The 15,076-nt window shown below is 36.4% G+C and overlaps 1 protein-coding gene across 5 annotated transcripts in view; it reads left to right on the forward strand.

The window, feature by feature from the left end:
* TMEM200A (transmembrane protein 200A) overlaps window positions 1–6,183 on the forward strand; it is a 62,639-nt gene extending 56,456 nt beyond the window's left edge. For 3 of the 5 annotated variants that reach the window (XM_016118449.2, XM_016118447.2, XM_016118450.2), the window contains one exon: window positions 3,161–6,183. In XM_016118449.2, the coding sequence (XP_015973935.2) occupies window positions 3,177–4,652 (1,476 nt within the window). In that variant the 5' untranslated portion in view covers window positions 3,161–3,176 and the 3' untranslated portion in view covers window positions 4,653–6,183. Of the gene's footprint in view, window positions 1–3,157 lie in introns of all 5 variants that reach the window. The other 2 variants (XM_036221664.1, XM_036221660.1) reach the window with 1 other exon arrangement.
* The last annotated feature ends 8,893 nt before the right edge of the window (window positions 6,184–15,076 follow it).

Consider the following 15,076-nt stretch of genomic DNA (forward strand, 5'->3'; position numbering starts at 1 on the left):
CAGAGCTCTGTTCTCCAGCCTTTCTTTCCCTTGACCTTACCTAAAATGCTATTCACTTGATTTTTTCCTGTGATAAATGTTAGAATGCTATTGCCTGCATGAAACCTGTTGTCAAGGTCCCTCTAACTGAAATGTTCATTCTAGGGGTCATCTCATTCTGTTTTAGATAGGTATACTGCCTTCTTCATTAAGTTCCGAGTTCTTTGAAGCAGTGACAGAGCATGTGCACCTTTGCCTTCCCACTCAGGGCTAGGTCCCTGAGTCACAGTAGAGGCTCACTTAGAATTGAATTGCCTCCAATGGAATTAAAGGCGGACGGTGGCTTCAAACCTGAGTTTGCTAATCCTTGGGAGTCTCAGTGCCCTTGCCTGGGTCTGGCCAGCGTAGACTGGGTAAAGAAGCTGTGTGATCCTTTCATTTCCTCTATCCTATTCTTTGTTTCTAAACTTCTCCAGGAGTATTTTTTCCTCTCATTTTTTAAAATAAACTTTCACAATCTTAAACTGATATTGCATTTTCTTTGTGTCTAGTCTAAGCTGCTTTGCTTGCTCACAAAGGAGCCCAGTCCTACTCACTCTTTTCTACCTTCTATTCCCATCTGTCTTTCTCAAAATATAGTTTTTTTTTTTTTTTTTCTCTTTCAGTCCCCTTTCCTCTATCAGCCTCAGGAATAGAAAATGGCACTGCCTGCAGAAAATGTTTTAACAAATGGGGGAGGACTAAGAATCTGTATGGAATTGTAATTCACAGTGGGTTTTAAATGAGATGAAATCCTTTTGCCCTTGTTTTCATTCTATTGAGAAGAATTTTAGACTAAATCATAATCCTGCCATATGGGAATAACTAAGTTAGATGGCTTCTCTCTAATCTAAACATTTTATTCAAACATTTAGAACAGTTTGGCTTAAGAAGACATAGGCTGACACTAAGTTTTGTTTTAGCCAAGGTTTGGGAGAAGTTCTAAACTTTAGTATGTATATTTTGATAAAATTCATAGACTAGAGCTATGGGTTTTAGTATACTTTGTTATTCCAACATTAAATTATTTTAATCCTAGTTATAACTCCAGTGAAGGCAGGATTTACTCACCAGCTTGTTCAGCAAGCTAAAACTGTAGATGCCATCTACAGCCCTGTTATTTAAACACAATTCAAAAATCATAAATAAGAATTCAAAAAGAAAGCTTGGCTTTGCAAGACAAAATTTGATGCTGTGAAGAAACCGTCTCAGAAATTTCCCAGAGACCTTTGGGTTTTAAAATATCCTCTGTTTCCTACCTGATTTGGCAGCTTGAGAACTATTCATTACAAATAATGACAAATATTTTACCAACTCATATATTGCTGCTTTTTGTTTTGGTATTAATTTTGTTTATGCTTTTAACTAAGAAATTTAGTATAGTAATATGATGGTTATTCAGCAACTCTCAGGAGAAGAATTACTCCCTTACTGAGCATTTTAGCAAATATTTCCTGAAAATGGCTATGTTCGAGCTACTATATTGAATGCCTCTGGTAATAAAAATGTGAATTAAACTTGATGTCTGACCACAAGACATCGGAGAACTAAGACATTATAATTTGGCAAGTGCCACAGAAAACTTGCTAAAATGCTCCGAGAGATGAAAGCTCATGTGGGTTTTGCTGAGTGTCAGAGAAGGCTTTGTAAAGGAGGTAGAATATGAGCTTTGATGACTAGTCAGATGTTAATATGTGAGACTGGGGGAGGGGGTGAAGGAAGATCTAGATGGATGAAACATTATTAATAAAATCTCAGAAACACTATAATAAGGAGTACAGAGAATATTATTGGGTCTTAGTTTTATGTAAGTGGAAGGGAGCAGTTAGAGACAAAGCTAAATTCTCTGGGTGTGAAATCCCAGATTAAACTTTGGTAGGTAGTGGGAAATATATTATCCATTATTCCGCTCTTAAAACAACTTCAGAGCTGCATTTTAGGGTAATTAATCTGCCCTCAGCATGTAAGCTTGATTGTGGAGGAAGAGAAGTCGGAGTTTGGAAGACCAGGAGGTTATTATAATGGTCTAGTAAGAGTTAATAAGAGCTGCCCGAGGCTGGGAAGAGTAGGTTGGAACAAAGGGGTAGAATCGAGAGCCATTGTGTTGTGAAAATTGCTAGGGCTTAGAACCTGATTGGAGGATAAGAGGAAGAAGAAAGGGAAAAATTAAAGATGACTATGAAGAGTTAAGCCCGAGACTGATGTCATTAAAAAAGTCAAGTATTGCCGGTAGAATGTGAGTTCAGCTTTGCTAGTGGTGCATGAATGCGCATATGTTCCCCCATGGTGAGTTGGAAATGTGAAATTGAAACTCAGGCTATGATTTGAAATATAGACTTGGGACTCATTAGCATAAAGGAAATGGTGGAAGATGTAGGAGTGGATATGAGTGTCAAGGGATTGTATAAAGGGAAGATGGCCAAGGACAGCACCCTAAGGGGAAGGTAGTCTACTTTTAGGTGAAAGAAGATGAGCCAAAATTGAAATGGTGAGGGAAGGGGCAGGAAAGCTTAACATTATAAAAGACTGGACAAGAGTTTCAAGAAAAGAGGGATCAGTAATATTCATGGAAATAGAGAAATAAGGAAGATGAGAATTGAGAGGAAGAAATTAAATGTGGTAGTTAAGAATTTATTGGTGACTTTTACAAGAATGGTCTTAGCTCACAACTGTGAGATGCCAGAATGTATTCTCTTTTTTAAGTCTATGGTTTGTTTGTTTTGGGCCTATTAAGTATATGGATATTTCCATTTATTTAAAATAATGCAGATAATGTGTGTGTGTGTGAGAGGGGGTGGGGGAGAGAGAGAGAGAGAGAGAGAGAGAGAGAGAATAGCGAGAGAATGTGCGTGAGCATACCTTAAGACCAGGGGACTATTTTATATAATGAGTGATAAAATTATTTAAGTAAAATATATCTTGAGCTGACATTTTATCAACAGTCGAAAAACTAATTCAACCAAAAAAATGAAATTTCCAGAATTTAAATTAGCCAATAAATAAAACTTCTACCCAGACTAGGTTAATTAAAAAAATTATTTTCTGCTCCATTTCATTATTAAAACAAAAATATATGAATAATTGTTGAATGATGAGCATCCCCCAGAACACATTTATATTATCATCTTTCCTTTCTTTTCAGAGTAAAAGAACAAGCTATGATAGCCACTGGTGGAGTGATAACTGGCCTGGCCGCCTTGAAAAGGCAAGACTCTGCCAGATCACAGCATCATGTCAACCTCAGCCCATCACCTGCTGCTCAAGAGAAGAAACCAGTCAGGCGTCGCCCTCGGGCCGATGTTGTGGTCGTTCGAGGAAAAATTCGGCTTTATTCCCCATCTGGATTTTTCCTCATTTTAGGAGTGCTAATCTCCATTGTAGGAATTGCAATGGCAGTCCTTGGATATTGGCCCCAAAAAGAACATTTTATCGATGCAGAGACAACATTGTCAACAAATGAAACTCAGGTCATTCGGAACCAAGGTGGTGTGGTGGTTCACTTCTTTGAGCAGCACTTACATTCTGATAAAATGAAAATGCTTGGCCCTTTCACAATGGGAATTGGCATTTTCATTTTCATTTGTGCTAATGCCATTCTTCATGAGAATCGTGACAAAGAAACCAAAATTATACACATGAGGGACATCTATTCTACAGTCATTGACATCCACACGCTAAGAATCAAGGAGCAAAAGCATATAAATGGCATCTATACCGGTTTGATGGGAGAAACAGAAGTAAAACAGAATGGGAGCTCCTGTGCTTCGAGATTGGCAGCAAATACCATCGCCTCTTTTTCAGGTTTTAGGAGCAGTTTTCGAGTGGACAGCTCTGTTGAGGAGGATGAGCTTGTGCTAAATGAAAGTAAGAGTTTTGGGCATCTTATGCCACCTTTGCTCTCTAACAGCTCCGTCTCTGTCTTTGGTCTCTATCCACCTTCTTCCCAGACAACCGATGATAAGACCAACGGCCCTAAGAAATGTGAAACCAAGTCAATTGTGTCATCATCCATCAGTGCTTTTACATTGCCTGTGATCAAACTTAATAACTGTGTTATTGATGAGCCCAGTATAGATAACATCACCGAGGATGCCGGGAACCTCAAAAGTAGGTCAAGGAATTTGTCCATGGATTCCCTGGTGGTCCCTTTGCCCAAAACCAGTGAGTCCTTCCAGCCAGTCAGCATGGCACTCCCACGGAATAATTCCATTGGGGAGTCACTGTCAAGTCAGTACAAGTCCTCTGTGACTCTTGGGCCTGCAGCTGGACAGCTCTTGTCTCCTGGGGCTGCTAGAAGACAGTTTGGGTCCAACACATCTCTGAATTTGCTCTCATCACATTCAAAATCCCTAGACTTAGACCGAGGTCCCTCCACCCTGACAGTTCAGGCAGAACAGCGGAAGCATCCAAGTTGGCCTCGGTTGGATCGAAGCAACAGCAAAGGATATATGAAACTAGAGAACAAAGAGGACCCGATGGAAAGGTTACTTGTGCCCCAAGCTGTAATCAAAAAAGACTTTACCAATAAGGAGAAGCTTCTTATGATTTCAAGATCTCACAATAATTTGAGTTTTGAACATGATGAGTTTTTGAGTAATAACCTAAAGCGGGGAACTTCTGAAACAAGGTTTTAATGTTAAAAATATATCATTTTACAAGGCTATATATTTTAAAACTATTTTCACCAGTGTTTCCTTGTCAAAACATTGGTTATAAGCCTTTTTAATCAAATGGTTCGTAGTATATTAGGCCTGGCTGCTTAATTCTGTGATGGAGATAGTTGTATTTTGGGTTACTAAGATTGTAGTACTCTATATTATCTATATGATTTTATTTTTTCCATTCTTTTGAAAGCATGATATCTTTTATTAATATGAATACAAAATTCTTTCATCCTAATTAAAGCTCCTTTTCTTTAAGTTCTGTCATTGATGATCATATTCATAGAATGAAGTGTCCAGTTTGGAAAAGGTAGGGTACCGAAGTGTGGATTACAATTACCAAATTCATGCTGAAGCCTCAATATATATTTATAAATGAGTGTGAGTGCAAATCTTAAGTGTGATTTTCTGAATTATTACTTTTATATATGATTGGTTAGATTATTTAAAAGGAATAAGACCCAGCTTCTGTGCAAGCTAAATAATATAAATTGGTTTAATTCTGTGTGAGCTAATTGATATGAATTGGTTTGGTTGGTAGGTAAGTAGTATTTTTTCCAACATCTGTTCTATTTTAGTGATATTTTATTAAGAAACCATGTATTCAAGAGCCATGGCTGGAGATGCAAGATATTATTAGGAGTAAATTATCAAAATGTGATTGCCTATAACTTTAGATATTCAGAATCAAAGTTTCTTTGCGACTGACTTGAAAAATGAATGGACCAATTTAGTTTTTAGAAATGCTACCTTGAAATAATTTTATTCATAAAGAAAATGTTGACTAATGAATAAAAATACATTATATGCTAGTTAACGCTAATTAGTCTCAGTACCTTTTGCTAGCCATCTCTATTATCATCCAGGATCCACTCATTCTTATGTCCTTATTTTCCCCCAATATATTTTAGATCTTGTTATTTGGCAAATAATCATCTAACCTTGACTTTTCCTTTTATCTCTACATATCACTAGCTTGGTGGTTCGAGAAAATTAGATCCTTGATAAATTGCCTTGAAATATACCTTGTGCTGGAAAGCCTTAGGATAACTCCAAAGACTTTCGTATGGCATAAAACAGTTTCAGGATTGTAGTTCTCAGTTATTGAAGATAATAAATATTAAAATGATGTTTCCATCAGAGCACTTTCATGTTTTCCATTAGGCTAACATCATTTTAAGAATTGTTTAATGGACTACTCAGGAAACTTTACAGATTTTTCCCAACGCCTAAACATTTCTAAGTATCAGTATTACAGCTGTTGAAGAGAAGTAAATTTCCATTTGTTGGTCCCCACAATTCCGCTTTGTATTGATGTCATGAATTTCCCTGAATTGAGGCCCAGTGTTATTTGTTAGAACATCAAGCCTGTGTATAATAGAGTGGGCTCAATATTTTACTATAAAGCATTTAATAAGCCTCTGTTCTTAATAGAAATTTGTGTTCTTCATACATGTTATTATTTTTTAAATAAAATGTAAAGTTCTGTTTATTGTTTTTCAAATTTTTGATTACATTCTATTGGAGGTGCTTGATACATTAATTAGGTGCCGTGGCTTTTGGCTTTTTTTATTTTGCTTCTGTTAGATTAGAGAGCTACGTCTATTCACCTATTTAATTAGGCTATTTTCATATTTCGTACCATTGGTGTGATGGTTAATTTTATGTGTCAACTTGACTGGGCTAAGGGATGCCCACATTTCTAGAAGTGTTTGTGAGGATGTTTCCAGAAAAGATTAGCCTTTGAATCTATGACAGTGAAGAAGATTGCCCACATCAATTCTGGTGAACACCATCTAATCTGTTGATGGCCTGAATAGAACCAAAAAGCAGAGGAAGGCAAATTTGCTCTCCGTGTTTGAGCTAGGACATTTGTCTTCTCTTGCCCTTAGACATCAGTGCTCCTAGTCCTTGGGCCTTCGGACTTGGTCTAGGGTTTACATCATTGGCTAACTGGTTCTCAGGCCTTCAGGTTTGGACTCGAACTCCACCACCTGCTTTCCGGGGCCTCTCTAGTTTGCAGATGACAGATTATGAGATTTCTTGGCCTCCATAATCATGTGAGCCAATCCCTTATAATAATCTCGATCCTCTATATATCCTATTGGTTCAGTTTCTCTGGAGAACCCTGACTAATACACTTGGGATCGTTTTCACTTAAAATTTGATTGACTCTCAGAAAAAAGTAACCTGATTTATAGCATCTAGCAATTGTCAGTGATACGGATTTAAAAACAATGTCTCTTAACATCCCTGATGTGACAAATGACTAGAGCCATATAATTTCCTCAGTTCACCCCAGAAAGAGCTCTAGGAATCTGAAGAGGATTAAACAGCATGAGTCTTGTAGAAATAAAAGAATTGGGACTTAAAGCAGTGATTCTTATTTAATCTTTCTCCATTAATAAGCCCGAGTTTTTAATTTACCAAACTTTATTAAATGATAAATAATTTCCTCATTCTAAATTGATCAAGGACACGTGTTGTAATTAAACTTTTAGATGAATATGAAATAACTGATGTTACCATATTCACTTGATATAATTCCACCCTAAAGCAGTGAAATTTGGAATTTTAGATTGTACTTTGTACATTTCCCTTAGGCTTTTATAAATATTGAAAATTAATTTAGAAACTCCATTCCTCCCTCAGGGAAACCTCAGGAACCTCGAACATGGGCTAACTGCCTCTAGTCCAAAGAATTTCTAAGGTGTGTGGCCTCCTCGAGGTGTTAATTTTCTGGCCTGCCATAACAAAACACTACAGGCTGGATGGCTTAAGCAAGAAAAAATAATTTTTTCACAGATCTGAAGACTAGACGTCCAAAATCACAGCATTTGGTTTCTCCTGAGGGCTGTCTCCTTGGCTTGTAGAAGGCCATCTTCTCACTCTGTCCTCCGTGGCCTTTCCTCTGTATATGCCCATCTCTGGTTTCTCTCTCTTTTTAAAAGGACACCAGTCATATTGGATTACGGCCTCAACCTATAAGCCTCTTTTTACCTTAATCGCCTTTTTAAAGGCCTTTACCTATCTCCAAATATAGTTACATTCTGACGTATAAGGAGTTAGGACTCCACCATATGAATTTGGTGGTGGGGGAAGGGGGTGAGGATGCAGTTCAGCCTATAACACGAGGTGTGCTATTGAGTGGGAGGGCTGAGTGAGTGTTTTTAGCCTAGAGTAGGTGAGAAGAGCACAATATGCCCCACAAAGAGCACAAATATCTTTACCACCCTCTCTGTATAGCCTTGAGTAAATCAATATCTGAATTTTACTTAATTGAATTTTAATTAATTTCTTTATTTAAAGCCTTTAGATTGCTCTTCTGTGAAATAAGGAAAAAGTGCTAACTCTAAAGGTGCAGGGTTCTCGGTTCCCAGAGATGAAGATTTCTTTGCAGCAGTTTGCTTCTCAAGGGGCTGGAACTGTAGGAGAGCAGAGTGGTTAGACTCATGTATGTGAGAGCCAGAAGATCAAGATTTGCACCTGGCTTTTCCACTTTCTGATCATGCAGCCTTTGGCAGAAGCACTGACCCATCAGAGGTACTGACAACTACAGAGACGTCACCACTGGTGTGTCGCAACCAAATGCCAGCCCCACTCCTCAGATGCTGTAAATCGAATGAGTTGATGCTCATAGCGGGTCCAGAATCGTGCCCAGGTGGGCACATAGTAAGCTTTCAATATATATATGTGCTAACGCTATCTAAAAAATGTCACCTAAGACCTTTCCAACCTTCACCCCCTTCTCATCCCCTCCCCAAGTATATCCTCTGTGGTAGGGTGAATATGAGCCCCTTAAAATATCACAATCTCCAGAACCTGTGAATGTTATGGCAAAACAGACTTGCAACTCTAAAGAAGTTAAAGATTTTGAGATGGGGTCAATTATTCTGGATCATTCGGGTGGCCCCAGTGTAACTGCAAGGGTCCTTGTGAGAAGGAGGCAGAAGTTTTAGCTGCAGAATAGAAGATGATGTTACCAAAGCAGAGAAAGAATGGATGATGCTAATAAGATCGTGGCTCTGAAGTTGGAGGGAGGAGCCGTGAGCCAAGCAATGTAAGGAATGAAGCTCTAGTTGTTAGAAAAAGCAAGGAAGTGGCTTATCTCCTCAGAGCTGCTACGGGGACCAGCCCTGCTGACATGATACCTTGAAACTGATTTTAGACTTCTATAAGATAACAAATATGTGTTATTTTAATCCACTAAATTTGTGTAATTTCTTATAGCGGCCATAGATCACTAAATTAAAGGAGCTTTTGCAGCTCAGTGAGCCAGTTGTCAGCAGGCTTGTAAGCAAGGTGAAAGGCCTCTATGCAGGTGGCAGGTGGCCCAAAGCAGGATGCATAATCCACTTTAGGTTTACTTTAGCACTGATAATCTTAACGGAAGTATAATAATTCAAACAAAAGAGGTAGAGCTTCTTTGAAGCACAAAATATTGATTTTGATAGATAACAAAATAATATAAAACCCCACAGTTGGCCTAAAAACAGTTATCAGTTATAAAAGCTTTCAGGCTCAAATCAGTGTTTTAGAAGAAACAGTGGTAATATTAGTAAAAAGAAAAATATTTTTTAGCACAACTTTGTATCAAAATGGATACTATATTAGCATTTAACAATTTACTAGATAAAGATAAATTTTTAGTTACTCGTTTCAGCAATTCAAATGTAACCCTTTTAATCCTTATAGAAATACACCATGAATGAATAAAAGAAGTAAAAAAAAAAATTAAAGGATTTATCGGTTTACCAAAACTTTACTTATAGTGTTCTAAATACTGAAGTCTTGGCCTGCCTATTGACATATATCCAGCTGTTATGGTATTCACATTGTTCAAAGATCTTAATCACTTGTTTTGTACATAGGAACCGTAAGAGTACCCATGCATGGATTATCCCGTTTCTTACGTTCAATCACTTGCCCTGTTGCTGTTTCCCTACCCTATATGTAATCCTACTTTAGACCTTATTCAATTATAGGGTATATAACCTTGGTATTGGATAGGATCACCATTTAATGATTTAAGTCTTTTGTGGTTGGAATTCAAACTGAAGTAATTCAGTTAGTTTCTTTCTATACGCTGTGTTCTCTCAGGATGGTGACACGAGGTGGGGAAAGGCCAGTTTCATTGAAGTGCCTTTTATTCATTGATGCTATCTTGAGATAGTTATTTAAAAATCAGGCCTGCCCAAGAGCAGGGTTCATTAAAGTGATGGAATTGGGTCACTCAACCTTTATGTGTCCGCAGCTCAATACCTATTCTTGAAACACATCTTTGGTAAACTTATGAATGTTTATATTTCTTCTTTTGCTGACAGTGTAAGAAGAGGGAAAAACATAATAAAGAGGATATAGGAAATCTCTACACATTCTCACACCATCAAGTTGGTTACCTCTATAATCTCAAACTTTGTATGGCCCCTTCCTATCACTTTCCTTGAATACTAGTTGGTTCAGTAGTTTATTACAGAAATGATTGAGAAAATTGCTTATTTTTGTCTCCTCCCATATTAATTCATGATTTAACACACTGAGATTTCTAATAATTCCCCAGTTCTTTCTTATCACCAAATAATATAGATTGTGTCACTAGGAACATGTGTGCTCTACATATTACATTTAGAGATTCTGTTTGTAGTGTAATTGTTTGCAATCTAGACAAGGCCACAGTATGGTGCAAAAGATTGGATACTTGGAAATAGAAACATAAAAATTTGGAATTTAGAAGCAATAAGAACATTAGAGTTGTCACCCAGGGAACACACTAGTGACAGACTCAGGACTTGAATCCAGTACTGTTGATTCTCAGTATCTAGACCAATAAAAATCAAACCAGGATTTTAAAAAAAAAGAGTCTTCAAAAAAATATATGTTCAAAATCTGATGAATTGATTGTGGGTTCATTAGGACTGGTAAAAAGAAAACTAAAATTTCAGGAAGAAAATATAGTGTTGAAAATTTTATCACATCTAAGATGTGTGTACATGTTGGGTGGGAGGGGGATAATATACTAGGGACCTGCATTAGAACAGGCACGGAGTTTTAAATAAGAATTTTCAGTATTTATTTTATATATTGACTTCTTGTTTTGATATATTAACTATGTAACTGCCATGAAAATTATGACATTATGCCCTTCTCAGCCATTGTATTATCTTTGAACAAGATCTATGGTACTGAAATGAATCATTTCCATCCATATGCAATAAACCACATGTACTAGAAGGAAGAGAGGAGGGAAACAAGAAATGTAGAATTTGGGGATAGGAAGAAGAGAGGATGCATATGTTTTTCTTGCTTATTGAAAACCTACGCACAGCAAAAAGCATTCCATTTATACTTTATTTTGATATGAAACCAAGCTTTGAATTTTTAATCCCTGAAGCAGTGAGAAAATATTCTTAGTTGATTTTAAAATACATTTTAGTAGACATTAACGGTGTTTATTATCCAGCTTATTTGAGTCAGTCACCCTAAGGGTTATTGAATTAATCATTAATTTCAAGTTGTCAACTAATGAGTCATCAACGGCTCAAAGCTGCTCAGAGTTTGTTATTTAAAAATATGAAGTCACTTTTTTCTGCACTCAGACATTTTCTGTGTTCATTAGACATATATTTTTTTCCCTAAAGCATTTCCAAATTCCAAATGTGTTGCCTTATATTATCACTTATAATGTTAATAACCCAAAAAATCAAATTAACTTTTCAGCCAATTAGTTGAAGAGTTAAGGAAATATCCTTCAAAGGCTTTTGCATTTTATGAGTTCGCTATTATGTCCTATTACTGTTTCAGGGCCTTAAAAGGGTCAAATAAAATATACATGAGCAAAAAGTATGAAGAACATTTAGAACCTGGATCATATTCGATATGAGTTTTAATGAATTATCCCTTACAGTGTAGCATACTCATTATTATTTAACGGACAAAAAAAATCTCTTATGAAGTAATCTAAAAATAAAATATATTCTCTTTGTTATGTGAACACAACACTGTATTTTATACTGATTACCAAAATGTTTAGCAACTTACAAAATAAATTTAATATAAGCCATTCTTTTCTTATGCTAGAGTTTTGGCAATGACAGACACTAAGAAATCCTGATACAAAATTATTATATGTTTATAAAATTACACCAAAAGAGTCTAGTCCTAAAAGTATAGTGTCCTCTAAATATTTAATATTTAGTATTTAATCTGTGGATCATTCAGGCTCTTTTCTTTCAACTTTTTAAAAATATGTATTTCCTTGTTTACTATTGTTAACACAGTTTCATGTTAACACAGTTGGCTATGTTCTCTGGCTGATGAGTTTAAACAGAGGTAAAATTGAGTAGTGACTATTCTGCAATAAATGGTATTACTGCCATGGGCACACAAGTGAAGGGAGAATATTTGAGAATTTGTGATGTGAAGTATTTCTAGGTATATACTTCATATATGTTTTTTGTTGTTGTTGTTCTCTTATTCCTGTCATCGAAGTCAACCAAGAGTTGCCTCTTAATCAGAATGGAGGTTACCATCAATTCAGGTATGTCAGTGAATTATTAGTATACTAGAAAGTCCAGGCTGTTCTGGAATTGATTTGAACATATTCTTCGAAGATTCTCTTCTCAATATTTCTGTTCTTCTAGAAGTCAGTCTTTATTTATCAAGGTGCTTCAGAGTCTTGCACAATGCTAGTACATATTGGCTCCCAGTGCATATTGGTAGAATTAATTTACTCTTGAGTTCATGGCGAAAAATAGAGTGTATATTTTATTGTCCTACATGTATAGGTCAGTTTGCAAAATATCGTATGATAAAGAGAGAACATACATGGCTAGTTATAAAAATTTGTAGTTCTACTAGAATATAAGGCATGGACTGGCCTCTAAACCAATTACAGAAAGGTAAAGGAGGAATTAATTCATCGATTGTCTTGAATATTTAATCCTGGAATGAACAAGGAAAGTAATTTCAAAATGTGTATATCTTTTTAAAAACATGAAAAATAGAAAAGCTATTTCTGAGATGCAAAGGAATTTGGTATGTATAGAGTCGGTCAATGGCATTTTCGAAACATTAACTTTGTATTATCTTTTTGTCTCATATGTTTGCCTTTTAACATGAAGGCCCAAGCTCTATGTGAAATAAAGCAGATCTTCCTTTTTGTCAATGAAACAATTATCTAGGTGTACATAACATTTTAATTTCATGAATTTACAAGTCAAAATAATTATCTTCAGTTAGTGCTTCTTGGGAACCACAGGTTACAGTCCATTAACTGAGGTCTTGTGATTGGTATAACATGTCTTCTTATTCTCTAGTCTCCAAGTTATCCCACCATTTCCTGAGCAGGCAAATTACCTTCATTTTCTAGATATGAACCTGAAATAGGAATTTGCTGTTAATGAACTTTTATATATATGAGCTAATAGCAGGTACAAGAAGAATGGGAAAATGGATAGGATTTTTCTTTCAATTGGACATCCCAAGCTACTACTTCCCCTCTTCGACTATTATTCATCCATTTAAAATTATTTGCATGACATTACTGGTTACAGAAATAATGTATGGTCAGTATGAAAATAAACACATCCCTTGTCATTTGCGACAACATGGATGGACCTTGAGATAACCATACTAAGTGAAATAAGCCAGACAGAAAAAGTTGAAAATCACATGATATCACTTATATGTGGGATATAAACCTAAAAGCAACAAACAAACAGGACAAACAAACAAAGGCTCATGGACATGGACAATAGACTAGTGGTTACTAGAGGTTAGGGAAGAGATGGGAGGAAGGAGGTAGGTGGTGTAAAAGGGGTCAAATATTTGGTGACATTAAAGAATTAAAAAATGAAAAAAAGTTTCAGGACAATTCCATCACCATAAAAAAATTTCATATTCCACTTGCCAGTTACTTGCCACCTCCAGCCTCAGGTAACCACTGATCTTCTTTTCTTCACTATAGATTTGCCTTTTATAGAATTGTAAATTAAAAACAAAAAACAAAAAACTCCACATCCCCCCAAAATGGACATGTATAACTTAGAAAGTGAAATGTCCCCTACAATCCTACCCTTAGATGGCCTCTATAACAATCACTTTTTGAGAGCCCTTTGTGTACTAGGCATTGAGTTAGGTGCTGCAGAAATGAAGACAAGTAAGATATTCCCCATCTTTTATGCTGTTTACAAAGTTCAAATAACCAAATCACCCTTTCCTGCATGAACATAGCCACTGTGCTATGACTTTAGCACATACTTGCATGGGCATGAACCATTTATTCTGGTTGGTCACCCCCTTGTCTCTCTGGCCTTCTGTAGCCTGCAGCTGCACAGAACCCCCTGCTGACATGAGGGATGAGAAGGTGGAAACATTGGATTTAGAATGAAGAAGCTGGATGAGGCCAGGAAGACTAAAGACAAACAGTTTTGAAAAGACTGTTTCTGAGATGATCCAGAAACTCAAAAACCATTAAGTCCTGTCACTTGTAATTGAATGGATTTGAGTATATTCTAAGTTTCTTGCTTTTTCAGTGACAGATTTTTTTCAGAACTAAAATCATTATTTAAAAATAAAAAGACAAAGTCTTCTCAAAACTTGAGAAACATATTCTTAGCTACATTTGAAAAAGCACCCAGGAAAAGGAGTGTACTTACCAGCCCAGAGAAGATCCCAAGGAAATTTTTAATATGTCTCCTTACAGTTCAGCCTTTGCTACTCTATTCTTCCTATCTCTCCACATGGTCCATCGGAAGCAAATTTCTCTACCCACTGAGCTCCTAAGAGGAAAACATCAAAAATGATCATTCATGCTTGTTAGTCAATTGATTACACTTTGATTTTAAGCCTTTTATCTCTAACTGTGGAGTAAATATCTTTATTCTCTTTGCAAGCAGGTAGTGCTTGGGGAATATATACTTCTGCACACTCTATTCTTCTGGAAATTTCTTTCTCAAGAAGGAGAAACCAGGTCAGGCTTAGCTGTCAGAGAACTATTTCAGGAACTGCTGGGAGTGAAGGAGCCTAAGTAAGACCCATATCATCTGTTTTTACTAGGACCTAGAACCTCTTTGTACCTAGATCTTTTACATTCCTTCCTCACCAGCCCTTACTCTACCTTCTCCTTCTCTCTTCTCTACCTGATTTTAGATTCCATTCTATGTTCTCAACCCTTAGCCTTATTCTTTATCCAACTTCCTAACCTTCTTTTCCAAGTCTCTTGAGCATATATGTTTTATGGCTTTCATTACTGATAGAAACTGACCTAAGCCAATGTAGGCACAAATAACCAGTAAGTTCTTTTTGGTTGATTATAATACTCACCAATAAATATAGATCAGTGCAGCTTTCTCTTGCTTCCAGATTTTAATAAAAGCAAGTCTCCTAACAAATTCTGT

This window comes from Rousettus aegyptiacus, unplaced genomic scaffold (genome assembly GCF_014176215.1).
Source record: "Rousettus aegyptiacus isolate mRouAeg1 unplaced genomic scaffold, mRouAeg1.p scaffold_m13_p_1, whole genome shotgun sequence".
Classification (NCBI taxonomy): Eukaryota; Metazoa; Chordata; class Mammalia; order Chiroptera; family Pteropodidae; genus Rousettus; species Rousettus aegyptiacus.